The sequence below is a fragment of the Oncorhynchus gorbuscha genome, linkage group LG15, assembly GCF_021184085.1.
Source record: "Oncorhynchus gorbuscha isolate QuinsamMale2020 ecotype Even-year linkage group LG15, OgorEven_v1.0, whole genome shotgun sequence".
In the NCBI taxonomy this organism is placed as follows: domain Eukaryota; kingdom Metazoa; phylum Chordata; class Actinopteri; order Salmoniformes; family Salmonidae; genus Oncorhynchus; species Oncorhynchus gorbuscha.
The window spans coordinates 12568678-12584024 of record NC_060187.1 but is presented as its reverse complement, the minus strand read 5'-3'; the positions used below and the strand labels follow the sequence as shown (position 1 = coordinate 12584024).

Here is a 15347-nt window from a genome sequence, read left to right as displayed (position 1 = left end):
ACTAGTCTTTATCACCTAACATTACACTAGTCTTTCATTCACCTAACATTACACTAGTCTTTATCACCTAACATTATACTAGTCTTTATCACCTAACATTACACTAGTCTTTCATTCACCTAACATTACACTAGTCTTTATCACCTAACATTACACTAGTCTTTCATTCACCTAACATTATACTAGTCTTTATCACCTAACATTATACTAGTCTTTATCACCTAACATTACACTAGTCTTTATCACCTAACATTACACTAGTCTTTCATTCACCTAACATTACACTAGTCTTTCATTCACCTAACATTACACTAGTCTTTATCACCTAACATTACACTAGTCTTTCATTCACCTAACATTACACTAGTCTTTATCACCTAACATTACACTAGTCTTTATCACCTAACATTACACTAGTCTTTATCACCTAACATTACACTAGTCTTTATCACCTAACATTACACTAGTCTTTATCACCTAACATTACACTAGTCTTTATCACCTAACATTACACTAGTCTTTATCACCTAACATTACACTAGTCTTTATCACCTAACATTATACTAGTCTTTATCACCTAACATTATACTAGTCTTTATCACCTAACATTACACTAGTCTTTATCACCTAACATTATACTAGTCTTTATCACCTAACATTACACTAGTCTTTATCACCTAACATTATACTAGTCTTTATCACCTAACATTACACTAGTCTTTATCACCTAACATTACACTAGTCTTTATCACCTAACATTACACTAGTCTTTATCACCTAGCATTATACTAGTCTTTATCACCTAACATTACACTAGTCTTTATCACCTAACATTACACTAGTCTTTCATTCACCTAACATTACACTAGTCTTTATCACCTAACATTATACTAGTCTTTATCACCTAACATTACACTAGTCTTTATCACCTAACATTATACTAGTCTTTATCACCTAACATTACACTAGTCTTTATCACCTAGCATTACACTAGTCTTTCATTCACCTAACATTACACTAGTCTTTATCACCTAACATTACACTAGTCTTTATCACCTAACATTATACTAGTCTTTCATTCACCTAACATTACACTAGTCTTTATCACCTAACATTACACTAGTCTTTATCACCTAACATTACACTAGTCTTTCATTCACCTAACATTACACTAGTCTTTATCACCTAGCATTATACTAGTCTTTCATTCACCTAACATTACACTAGTCTTTATCACCTAACATTATACTAGTCTTTATCACCTAACATTACACTAGTCTTTATCACCTAACATTACACTAGTCTTTATCACCTAACATTACACTAGTCTTTATCACCTAACATTACACTAGTCTTTATCACCTAACATTACACTAGTCTTTATCACCTAACATTACACTAGTCTTTCATTCACCTAACATTACACTAGTCTTTATCACCTAACATTATACTAGTCTTTCATTCACCTAACATTACACTAGTCTTTCATTCACCTAACATTACACTAGTCTTTATCACCTAACATTACACTAGTCTTTATCACCTAACATTACACTAGTCTTTCATTCACCTAACATTACACTAGTCTTTATCACCTAACATTACACTAGTCTTTATCACCTAACATTACACTAGTCTTTCATTCACCTAACATTATACTAGTCTTTATCACCTAACATTACACTAGTCTTTATCACCTAACATTACACTAGTCTTTATCACCTAACATTACACTAGTCGTTATCACCTAACATTATACTAGTCTTTATCACCTAACATTATACTAGTCTTTATCACCTAACATTATACTAGTCTTTATCACCTAACATTACACTAGTCTTTATCACCTAACATTACACTAGTCTTTATCACCTAACATTATACTAGTCTTTATCACCTAACATTATACTAGTCTTTATCACCTAACATTACACTAGTCTTTATCACCTAACATTATACTAGTCTTTATCACCTAACATTACACTAGTCTTTATCACCTAACATTACACTAGTCTTTCATTCACCTAACATTACACTAGTCTTTATCACCTAACATTACACTAGTCTTTATCACCTAACATTACACTAGTCTTTATCACCTAACATTATACTAGTCTTTATCACCTAACATTACACTAGTCTTTATCACCTAGCATTATACTAGTCTTTCATTCACCTAACATTACACTAGTCTTTCATTCACCTAACATTACACTAGTCTTTATCACCTAACATTACACTAGTCTTTATCACCTAACATTATACTAGTCTTTATCACCTAACATTACACTAGTCTTTATCACCTAACATTATACTAGTCTTTCATTCACCTAACATTACACTAGTCTTTCATTCACCTAACATTACACTAGTCTTTATCACCTAACATTACACTAGTCTTTATCACCTAACATTATACTAGTCTTTATCACCTAACATTACACTAGTCTTTATCACCTAACATTATACTAGTCTTTCATTCACCTAACATTATACTAGTCTTTATCACCTAACATTATACTAGTCTTTATCACCTAACATTATACTAGTCTTTATCACCTAACATTACACTAGTCTTTCATTCACCTAACATTACACTAGTCTTTCATTCACCTAACATTACACTAGTCTTTATCACCTAACATTATACTAGTCTTTATCACCTAACATTATACTAGTCTTTATCACCTAACATTACACTAGTCTTTATCACCTAACATTACACTAGTCTTTATCACCTAACATTACACTAGTCTTTATCACCTAACATTATACTAGTCTTTATCACCTAACATTATACTAGTCTTTATCACCTAACATTACACTAGTCTTTATCACCTAACATTACACTAGTCTTTATCACCTAACATTATACTAGTCTTTATCACCTAACATTACACTAGTCTTTATCACCTAACATTACACTAGTCTTTATCACCTAACATTATACTAGTCTTTATCACCTAACATTATACTAGTCTTTATCACCTAACATTACACTAGTCTTTATCACCTAACATTACACTAGTCTTTATCACCTAACATTACACTAGTCTTTATCACCTAACATTACACTAGTCTTTATCACCTAACATTACACTAGTCTTTATCACCTAACATTATACTAGTCTTTATCATCTAACATTACACTAGTCTTTCATTCACCTAACATTACACTAGTCTTTATCACCTAACATTATACTAGTCTTTATCACCTAACATTACACTAGTCTTTATCACCTAACATTACATTACTCAGATTGTTTTCAATAAAGAGGGAGGGAAAGAGAAGAGTAAAGGGAGAGGGAAAGAGAAGAAGAGGGAGAGAGAGGGAAAGAGAGGAGAGAGAGAGGGAAAGAGAGGAGAGAGAGAGGGAAAGAGAAGAAGAGAGATAGGGAAAGAGAGAAGGAGAGAGGGAAAGAGAAGAGTAGAGAGAGAGGGAAAAAGAAGAGTAGAGAGAGAGGGATGAGAGGGGAACAGAGGAGAGTACAGTGGATTTAACTCCTATGCATGCTGAAAGGGAAAGACGAGCAGAGAATGCTAGCGGAGTGATGGAGAAAAGGGAGAGGTAGAATGAGGGCAAGAGAATGAGAGGAAGGAAGGGAGGGCACTATCCACGCACGCACTTGATCAGTGAAGACAGAGAGCGCTTTACCAGTGACGTACAAAGGAACTAGAAAGGTACGAGTGGAAGACGGGTACGAAAATAAGTAGAAGAAATTCAATTTCTACAGTGTTTTCTTACAATTGTTATTTTCATTGCAAGTTAAAGCGTACCGTTAGCTAGCTAACTAACATTATCTGCCTGGCTCGCTAGCTAACGTTACGTGTATGATCTAGAAAGAGGCCTGAATTGGAATTGGAATTCCAAATTGGAAGAGTAGAGATGCAGCCAGACCAACAAGTCATTAGTAGAGATGCAGCCAGACCAACAAGTCATTAGCAGAGGCAGCCAGACCAACAGGTCATTAGCAGAGGCAGCCAGACCAACAGGTCATTAGTAGAGATGCAGCCAGACCAACAGGTCATTAGTAGAGATGCAGCCAGACCAACAAGTCATTAGTAGAGAGGCAGCCAGACCAACAAGTCATTAGTAGAGAGGCAGCCAGACCAACAGGTCATTAGTAGAGATGCAGCCAGACCAACAAGTCATTAGTAGAGATGCAGCCAGACCAACAAGTCATTAGTAGAGATGCAGCCAGACCAACAAGTCATTAGTAGAGAGGCAGCCAGACCAACAAGTCATTAGTAGAGAGGCAGCCAGACCAACAGGTCATTAGTAGAGATGCAGCCAGACCAACAAGTCATTAGTAGAGAGGCAGCCAGACCCTTCTGATGACCAGGTGGCGAATCGCATCTCTGCATGTCTGGCAGACATATCAGTGTGGATGACGGATCACCACCTCAAGCTGAACCTCGGCAAGACGGAGCTGCTCTTCCTCCCGGGGAAGGACTGCCCGTTCCATGATCTCGCCATCACGGTTGACAACTCCATTGTGTCCTCCTCCCAGAGCGCCAAGAACCTTGGCGTGATCCTGGACAACACCCTGTCGTTCTCAACTAACATCAAGGCGGTGGCCCGTTCCTGTAGGTTCATGCTCTACAACATCCGCAGAGTACGACCCTGCCTCACACAGGAAGCGGCGCAGGTCCTAATCCAGGCACTTGTCATCTCCCGTCTGGATTACTGCAACTCGCTGTTGGCTGGGCTCCTGCCTGTGCCATTAAACCCCTTCAACTCATCCAGAACGCCGCAGCCCGTCTGGTGTTCAACCTTCCCAAGTTCTCTCACGTCACCCCGCTCCTCCGTTCTCTCCACTGGCTTCCAGTTGAAGCTCGCATCCGCTACAAGACCATGGTGCTTGCCTACGGAGCTGTGAGGGGAACGGCACCTCAGTACCTCCAGGCTCTGATCAGGCCCTACACCCAAACAAGGGCACTGCGTTCATCCACCTCTGGCCTGCTCGCCTCCCTACCACTGAGGAAGTACAGCTCCCGCTCAGCCCAGTCAAAACTGTTCGCTGCCCTGGCCCCCCAATGGTGGAACAAACTCCCTCACGACGCCAGGACAGCGGAGTCAATCACCACCTTCCGGAGACACCTGAAACCCCACCTCTTTAAGGAATACCTAGGATAGGTTAAGTAATCCCTCTCACCCCACCCCCCCTAAGTTTTAGATGCACTATTGTTAAGTGACTGTCCCACTGGATGTCATAAGGTGAATGCACCAATTTGTAAGTCGCTCTGGATAAGAGCGTCTGCTAAATGACTTAAATGTAAATGTAAATGTAAGTCATTAGTAGAGAGGCAGCCAGACCAACAAGTCATTAGTAGAGAGGCAGCCAGACCAACAAGTCATTAGCAGAGGCAGCCAGACCAACAAGTCATTAGCAGAGGCAGCCAGACCAACAGGTCATTAGCAGAGGCAGCCAGACCAACAGGTCATTAGTAGAGAGGCAGCCAGACCAACAACTCATTAGTAGAGATGCAGCCAGACCAACAAGTCATTAGCAGAGGCAGCCAGACCAACAAGTCATTAGCAGAGGCAGCCAGACCAACAGGTCATTAGCAGAGGCAGCCAGACCAACAGGTCATTAGCAGAGGCAGCCAGACCAACAGGTCATTAGTAGAGAGGCAGCCAGACCAACAAGTCATTAGTAGAGATGCAGCCAGACCAACAAGTCATTAGCAGAGGCAGCCAGACCAACAAGTCATTAGCAGAGGCAGCCAGACCAACAGGTCATTAGCAGAGGCAGCCAGACCAACAAGTCATTAGTAGAGATGCAGCCAGACCAACAAGTCATTAGTAGAGATGCAGCCAGACCAACAAGTCATTAGTAGAGATGCAGCCAGACCAACAAGTCATTAGTAGAGAGGCAGCCAGACCAACAAGTCATTAGTAGAGATGCAGCCAGACCAACAAGTCATTAGTAGAGATGCAGCCAGACCAACAAGTCATTAGTAGAGAGGCAGCCAGACCAACAAGTCATTAGTAGAGAGGCAGCCAGACCAACAAGTCATTAGTAGAGATGCAGCCAGACCAACAGGTCATTAGCAGAGGCAGCCAGACCAACAAGTCATTAGCAGAGGCAGCCAGACCAACAAGTCATTAGCAGAGGCAGCCAGACCAACAGGTCATTAGTAGAGATGCAGCCAGACCAACAAGTGATTAGTAGAGAGGCAGCCAGACCAACAAGTCATTAGCAGAGGCAGCCAGACCAACAGGTCATTAGTAGAGATGCAGCCAGACCAACAGGTCATTAGCAGAGGCAGCCAGACCAACAGGTCATTAGCAGAGGCAGCCAGACCAACAAGTCATTAGTAGAGATGCAGCCAGACCAACAAGTCATTAGTAGAGATGCAGCCAGACCAACAGGTCATTAGCAGAGGCAGCCAGACCAACAAGTCATTAGCAGAGGCAGCCAGACCAACAAGTCATTAGTAGAGATGCAGCCAGACCAACAAGTCATTAGTAGAGATGCAGCCAGACCAACAAGTCATTAGTAGAGATGCAGCCAGACCAACAAGTCATTAGCAGAGAGGCAGCCAGACCAACAAGTCATTAGTAGAGATGCAGCCAGACCAACAAGTCATTAGTAGAGAGGCAGCCAGACCAACAAGTCATTAGTAGAGATGCAGCCAGACCAACAGGTCATTAGTAGAGATGCAGCCAGACCAACAGGTCATTAGTAGAGATGCAGCCAGACCAACAAGTCATTAGTAGAGATGCAGCCAGACCAACAGGTCATTAGCAGAGAGGCAGCCAGACCAACAGGTCATTAGTAGAGATGCAGCCAGACCAACAGGTCATTAGTAGAGATGCAGCCAGACCAACAGGTCATTAGCAGAGAGGCAGCCAGACCAACAGGTCATTAGTAGAGATGCAGCCAGACCAACAAGTCATTAGTAGAGAGGCAGCCAGACCAACAAGTCATTAGTAGAGATGCAGCCAGACCAACAAGTCATTAGTAGAGATGCAGCCAGACCAACAGGTCATTAGCAGAGGCAGCCAGACCAACAAGTCATTAGTAGAGATGCAGCCAGACCAACAAGTCATTAGTAGAGATGCAGCCAGACAAACAGGTCATTAGTAGAGATGCAGCCAGACCAACAGGTCATTAGCAGAGGCAGCCAGACCAACAAGTCATTAGTAGAGATGCAGCCAGACCAACAAGTCATTAGTAGAGATGCAGCCAGACACAGGTCATTAGTAGAGATGCAGCCAGACCAACAGGTCATTAACATAAATTAAGTTAGGCCTATATCACACTTTAGAGCAGGAACACACAGCTTCAGGTAGGAGAGAAGCTATGACCAGCAGAAATCTGAGACCGAGAGACAAAGAGAGAGAGAGAAACAGCAAAAACATATACATGATCAAATACAAATCATAGAATCAACTATTAACTGACTTGCCTAGTTAAATAAACGTAAAACAATGAATGCTTTGTTGAATTTAAAAAAGCCTTCGACTCAATTTGGTACGAGGGCCTGCTATACAAATTGATGGAAAGTAGTGTTGGGGGGAAAAACACAAACGACAAGTGTGCAGTTAAAATAGGCAAAAAAAACACACACATTTCTTTCCATGGGGTAATACAGGGATGCAGCACGAGCCCCAACCTCTTCAACATACATATCAACTAATTGGAAAGGGCACTGAAAGTCTGCAGCACCCGGCCTCAATTTACTAGAATCTGAAGTCAAATGTCTACTGTTTGCTGGTGATCTGGTGCTTCTGAGACTCTGTATGCAGAATTCTGCAAAAATATCCTCAGTGTACAACGTAGAACACCAAATAATGCATGCCGAGCAGAATTAGGCCGAAACCCGCTAATTATCAAAATCCAGAAAAGATACGTTAAATTCTACAACCACCTAAAAAGAAGCGATTCCCAAACATTCCATAACAAAGCCATCACCTACAGAGAGATTAACCTGGAGAAGAGTACCCTAAGCAAGCTGGTCCTGGGGCTCTGTTCACAAACAGACCCCACAGAGCCCAAGGACAGCAACACAATTAGACCCAACCAAATCATGAGAAAACAAAAAAACAATTACTTGACACATTGGAAAGTATTAACAAAAAAACTGAGCCAACTAGAATGCTATTTGGCCCTAAACAGAGAGCACACAGTGGCAGAATATATGACCGCTTTGACTATGTACAGACTCAGTGAGCATAGCCTTGCTATTGAGAAAGGCCACAGTAGGCAGACATGGCTCTCAAGAGAAGATAAGCTATGTGCACACTACCCACAAAATGAGGTGCAAACTGAGCTGCACTTCCTAACCTCCTGCCAAATGTATGACCATATTAGAGACACATATTTTGCTCAGATTACACAGTCCCACAAAGAATTCGAAAACAAACCTGATTTTGATAAATTCCCATATCAACTGGGTGAAATACCACAGTGTGCCATCACAGCAGCAAGATGTGACCTGTTGCCACAAGAAAAGGTCAACCAGTGAAGAACAAACACCATTGTAAATTCAACCCATATTTAGGTTTATTTATTTTCCCTTTTATACTTTAGCCAATTGTACATCATTACCAAACTGTATATGACATTTGTAATGTCTATATTGTTTAGGAACTTCTGTGAGTGTAATGTGTATTGTTTATTTTTATTGTTTATTTCACTGGTGTATATTATCTAGTTCACTTGCTTTGGCAATGTAAACATATGTTTCCCATCAGCGAGAGAGCGCGAGAGCGTGAGCGAGGCGCAGAAGTACAGAGGCCTGGCAGAGAAACCATCACATAAACCCCATCATCTGGAGACTGATAAGAAAATGCTGACTACGGCTTCACAAGTTCCAACAACAGAGTGAGAGAGAAAGGTCTTGTTCCTATTCCCAATCCCCTGAGTCAGTCAGTCCCATGCTGAGCTCCATTCCAGAGCTGGCAGAGCGTAGCTAACTGCTTATCTTAGGGAACATCCCCCAGGCCGCCTAGCCAAGCTGGCTGTAGTGTGTCGGGGCAAAGCCCCCCCCGGTTCCTCCCCTGGTCTGCTGCTGTAATTGAACTTTGCAACTTCTCAGAGCCGAAAGTCAGAGCCAGTCATGGGAGGGAGGTGAAAGTGACACTAGAGACTAGGATTTAAGACTGGATTCTCATTGGGCTCTTCCTCACCGGGCCTGGCCCTTTTATCATTGACTACTAGCACAGGCAGACATGATGTAGCACTCCACTGTCCAACTCTAGCCAGGTTAGGAAAGACTTATCAAAAGTACAGCACAACAGGAAACACAATGGTTGGAAGACATCCTGTATTTGAAAACATGTGTCCAATAGAGATGAAGTGGGACAGTAGGCGAATGAATATGAAGACACAGGGCATTCGGTAACAATTTACACCCCTTCCCCTTTTCCACATTTTGTTACGTCACAGCCTTATTTGATTAGATTTTTTTTTACCTCATCAATCTACACACAATACCCCAATGACAATGCGAAAACAGATTTTTTATTTTTTATTGTACAAATGTATTACACATAAAAAACAAATACCTTATGTCCATAAGTATTCAGACCCTCTGCTATGAGACTCGAAATTGAGCTCCGGTGAATCTTGTTTCCATTGATCATCCTTGAGATGTTTCTACAACTTGAGTGGAGTCCACCTGTGGTAAATTCAATTGATTGGTCATTATTTGGAAAGGCACACACCTGTCTATATAAGGTCCCAGTGTGTCAAGAGCAAAAACCAAGCCATGAGGTCAAAATAATTGTCTGTAGAGCTCCGAGACAGGATTGTTCCGAGGAAAAGATCCGGGGAAGGGTACCAACACATTTCTGCAGCATTGAAGGTCTCCAAGAACACTGTGGCCCCCATCATTCTTAAATGGAAGAAGTTTGGAACCACCAATATTCTTCCTAGAGCTGAGCAATCAGGGGAGAAGGGCCTTGGTCTGGGAGGTGACCAAGATCCCGATGGTCACTCTGACAGAGCTCCAGAGTTCCTCTGTGGAGATTCCATTTCTGCAGCACTCTGCCAATCAGGCCTTTATGGTAGAATGGCCAGACGGCAGCCACTCCTCAGTAAAAAGCACATGACAGCACGCTTGGAGTTTGCCAAAAGGCATTTAAAAGACTCTCAGACCATGGGAAACTTGGCCTGAAGTCTTTGGCCTGAATGCCAAGCTTCACATCTGGAGGAAACCTGACACCATCCCTACGGTGAAGCATGGTGGTGGCAGCATCAGGGAAACTAGTCAGGATTCTTGATGAGAACCTGCTCCACAGCTCTCAGGACCTCAGCCTGGGGGCGAAGATTCACCTTCCAACAGGACAACGACCCTAAGCACACAGCGCAGGCGTGGCTTTGGGACAAGTCTCTGAATGTCTTTGAGTGGCCCAGAGAGAGCCCGGACTTGAACCTAATCGAACATCTCTTGACAAACATGAAAATAGCTGTGCAGCGACGCTCCCCATCCAATCTGACAGAGCTTGAGAGGATCTGCAGAGAATAATGGGACAAACTCCACAAATACAGGTTTTCCAAGCTTGTACCCAAGAAATACCCAAGAAAACTCGAGGCTGTAATTGCTGTGAAAGGTGCTTCAACAAAGTACTGAGTAAAGGGTCTGAATACTTATGTAAACAGAATATGTCTGTAACGTAACATAATGTGGAAAGGTCAAGGGTCTGAATACTTATGTAAACAGAATATGTCTAACATAACATAATGTGGAAAAGTCAAGGGGTCTGAATACTTTCCGAATGCACTGTATATTTCAACCACGTCCATGTGCCCCTCTGGTAACACTAAGCCTACATTTTAGACCCAATTATCCACTGTTAAAACACAGACAAAGAGCAATAGCATGGTTGCAGCTCCACTAAATGAATAAAAACACTTTCTCCACTAAGTCTGCCTCCCCCTGAATGCTAGCTCTCCAGCCAATCAGGAGACAGTTACACACATACCATATTCTCCAGCCAATCTGGAGACAGTTCCACACATACCATATTCTCCAGCCAATCTGGAGACAGTTCCACACATACCATATTCTCCAGCCAATCTGGAGACAGAAACACACATACCATATTCTCCAGCCAATCTGGAGACAGAAACACACATACCATATTCTCCAGCCAATCTGGAGACAGTTCCACACATACCATATTCTCCAGCCAATCTGGAGACAGTTACACACATACCATATTCTCCAGCCAATCTGGAGACAGAAACACACATACCATATTCTCCAGCCAATCAGGAGACAGTTACACACATACCATATTCTCCAGCCAATCTGGAGACAGAAACACACATACCATATTCTCCAGCCAATCTGGAGACAGTTCCACACATACCATATTCTCCAGCCAATCTGGAGACAGAAACACACATACCATATTCTCCAGCCAATCTGGAGACAGTTCCACACATACCATATTCTCCAGCCAATCTGGAGACAGTTACACACATACCATATTCTCCAGCCAATCTGGAGACAGAAACACACATACCATATTCTCCAGCCAATCAGGAGACAGTTACACACATACCATATTCTCCAGCCAATCTGGAGACAGAAACACACATACCATATTCTCCAGCCAATCAGGAGACAGTTACACACATACCATATTCTCCAGCCAATCTGGAGACAGAAACACACATACCATATTCTCCAGCCAATCTGGAGACAGTTCCACACATACCATATTCTCCAGCCAATCTGGAGACAGAAACACACATACCATATTCTCCAGCCAATCTGGAGACAGAAACACACATACCATATTCTCCAGCCAATCTGGAGACAGAAACACACATACCATATTCTCCAGCCAATCTGGAGACAGTTACACACATACCATATTCTCCAGCCAATCTGGAGACAGTTACACAGATACCATATTCTCCAGCCAATCTGGCGACAGTTACACACATACCATATTCTCCAGCCAATCTGGAGACAGTTACACACATACCATATTCTCCAGCCAATCTGGAGACAGTTACACACATACCATATTCTCCAGCCAATCTGGCGACAGTTACACACATACCATATTCTCCAGCCAATCTGGCAACAGTTACACAGATACCATAAACAAACACAGGCCCCTGCATCCGTCCCCAACAAAAGAGACTTGATTTCAGACGTGGCCTGCTGGAGGGGAGGGGCCAGCTAAATAGAGAACGCCTTTCTCTCCCTTTCCTTCCTGGGCAAAAACACAGCCTTGTTAAAGCAGGGAAAGCTACACACAGCCCTGTTAAAGCAGAGAAAGCTACACACAGCCCTGTTAAAGCAGGGAAAGCTACACAAAGCCTTGTTAAAGCAGAGAAAGCTACACACAGCCCTGTTAAAGCAGGGAAAGCTACACACAGCTCTGTTAAAGCAGGGAAAGCTACACACAGCCTTGTTAAAGCAGGGAAAGCTACACACAGCCTTGTTAAAGCAGGGAAAGGTACACAGCCTTGTTAAAGCAGAGAAAGCTACACACAGCCTTGTTAAAGCAGATGAAGCTACACACAGCCCTGTTAAAGCAGGGAAAGCTACACACAGCCCTGTTAAAGCAGGGAAATCTACACACAGCCCTGTTAAAGCAGAGAAAGCTACACACAGCCCTGTTAAAGCAGAGAAAGCTACACACAGCCCTGTTAATGCAGGGAAAGCTACACACAGGCGTCCTCTCCTCACCGTCAGGTCTCCATAGGTCCACACAGACAGCCTGGTCCTCTCCGTTGGCTCACACACCCTCTTGTCATCATTCATCATCATGTTAGATCAGACCAGGTATCATATAACACATAAACCAATGTCACTCCACACGCCAATAAAAAGCTCTGGTCTTGATCTCTCCCTTACCCCCGATACCAATGTGAAGCAGCGTTCGCCAGTTTCTCTTCTTACTTATTAGACTCTAAGTCTTGGGCCAAAGTAGGAAGTGGAACAGGACGCCAGGCCAATGCCCGAGCAGCCCAGCCACAGCAGGTGGGAAAGGTTTACAGAGAGCACCTTACAGGAGGAAGAGTTTAGACGGAGGACCCACCTACTGTAATGTACTAAGGAGGAGTTTGGAGAAAGCAGTGAAGCACGTAATCCAACAATGCCACCCACTTCCTCATGACCTGCCAAGAGAAGCTTAACCAATCCTCATTAAGACAGGAAGCGCACAGAAATCAGTACTCAACAGACCAATGGGTAAAATGAATATCAGGTCACTAGCCAATGGATGAACCTGAGAATTCCTAGGTGTTTTAACTAGAGCTGAGCCTAGATAACCAAACTGGGTTCCCCAACTGGGTGTTTTAACTAGAGCTGAGCCTAGATAACCAAACTGGGTTCCCCAACTGGGTGTTTTAACTAGAGCTGAGCCTAGATAACCAAACTGGGTTCCCCAACTGGGTGTTTTAACTAGAGCTGAGCCTAGATAACCAAACTGGGTTCCCCAACTGGGTGTTTTAACTAGAGCTGAGCCTAGATAACCAAACTGGGTTCCCCAACTGGGTGTTTTAACTAGAGCTGAGCCTAGATAACCAAACTGGGTTCCCCAACTGGGTGTTTTAACTAGAGCTGAGCCTAGATAACCAAACTGGGTTCCCCAACTGGGTGTTTTAACTAGAGCTGAGCCTAGATAACCAAACTGGGTTCCCCAACTGGGTGTTTTAACTAGAGCTGAGCCTAGATAACCAAACTGGGTTCCCCAACTGGGTGTTTTAACTAGAGCTGAGTCTAGATAACCAAACTGGGTTCCCCAACTGGGTGTTTTAACTAGAGCTGAGCCTAGATAACCAAACTGGGTTCCCCAACTGGGTGTTTTAACTAGAGCTGAGCCTAGATAACCAAACTGGGTTCCCCAACTGGGGTTTTTATTTGCCCCCACCACGTTTTGTTGGACATAAGACTAAAAACATCAGCTCATATGTGATCGTATACAAATGTAAGCAAGGTTTTAAATTGTTATGTTTTGGTCAAATGTTATATCGGTTTGGCAAATTATTTGTAATTACCTTTCCGGCCCCCTGACCATCCACTTAAGAAGAAAAAAATCAGCCCACGGCTCAATCTAATTGATGATCCCTGGTCACTTCTATTGTTGAGCAACGAGGACGTCACCTCTATTGTTGAGCAACGAGGACATCACTTCTGTTGTTGAGCAACGAGGACATCACTTCTATTGTTGAGCAACGAGGACATCACTTCTGTTGTTGAGCAACAAGGACATCACTTCTGTTGTTGAGCAACGAGGACATCACTTCTGTTGTTGAGCAACGAGGACATCACTTCTGTTGTTGAGCAACGAGGACATCACTTCTGTTGTTGAGCAACGAGGACATCACTTCTGTTGTTGAGCAACGAGGACATCACTTCTGTTGTTGAGCAACGAGGACATCACTTCTGTTGTTGAGCAACGAGGACATCACTTCTGTTGTTGAGCAACGAGGACATCACTTCTGTTGTTGAGCAACGAGGACGTCACTTCTGTTGTTGAGCAACGAGGACGTCACTTCTATTGTTGAGCAACGAGGACATCACTTCTGTTGTTGAGCAACGAGGACATCACTTCTATTGTTGAGCAACGAGGACATCACTTCTGTTGAGGAATGAGGACATCACTTCTATTGTTGAGCAACGAGGACATCACTTCTGTTGTTGAGCAACGAGGACATCACTTCTATTGTTGAGCAACGAGGACATTACTTCTATTGTTGAGCAACGAGGACATCACTTCTATTGTTGAGCAACGAGGACATCACTTCTGTTGAGGAATGAGGACATCACTTCTATTGTTGAGCAACGAGGACATCACTTCTGTTGAGGAACGAGGACATCACTTCTATTGTTGAGCAACGAGGACATCACTTCTGTTGAGGAATGAGGGCCACTGCTTATATCCTTTTAACTGTGCTGCTGCTCTATACAAGGAAAGTACATTTCATTCCCGAGTTAGAAATAAAAACACAACCCATATTTAGTAAACAGAACAATCACACGTCATCAAAGAAGTATTCACACCTCAGCAGGAGGAAGACAAACATGGACGGAGAGGAAAGAGAACATTCCTGAAATACTATCTGGATGAAACACTAAGAAATGAATAGATAACGCCAAGTGTGTCATACAGTACCTTCTCTATCAGGACATACAATATGGTTATTTTCATTCTTCAACGGAGACAAAGCACTTTGAAACATAACAACTTTGACAAGCAGCAGCACTGAACACTGGGTCTCTAGAAAAACTAAACAGGACAGTGAAAGAACAGTGGCAACAGTAACAACAGCAGAGACAGACTGGCGGCGCACAGTTGGTGTAGGCAGTCATTGTAAATAAGAATTTGTGCTGATTTGCCTAGTTAAATAAAGATTAAGTGAAACATG

The 15347-nt window shown here is 42.8% G+C and overlaps 1 protein-coding gene across 8 annotated transcripts in view; it reads right to left on the bottom strand.

Annotated features, from left to right (window-relative positions):
* Window positions 1-15347, bottom strand: part of mast2 (microtubule associated serine/threonine kinase 2) — a 303372-nt gene that overhangs the window by 167328 nt on the left and 120697 nt on the right. Inside the window, exon 1 of one of the 8 annotated variants that reach the window (XM_046300161.1) lies at window positions 12664-12832. The exons of the other annotated variants lie outside the window; for them this stretch is intronic. Within the exon in view, the coding sequence (XP_046156117.1) occupies window positions 12664-12744 (81 nt within the window). The 5' untranslated portion in view covers window positions 12745-12832. Of the gene's footprint in view, window positions 1-12663; window positions 12833-15347 lie in introns of those variants that run through there. 8 annotated transcript variants of the gene reach the window in all.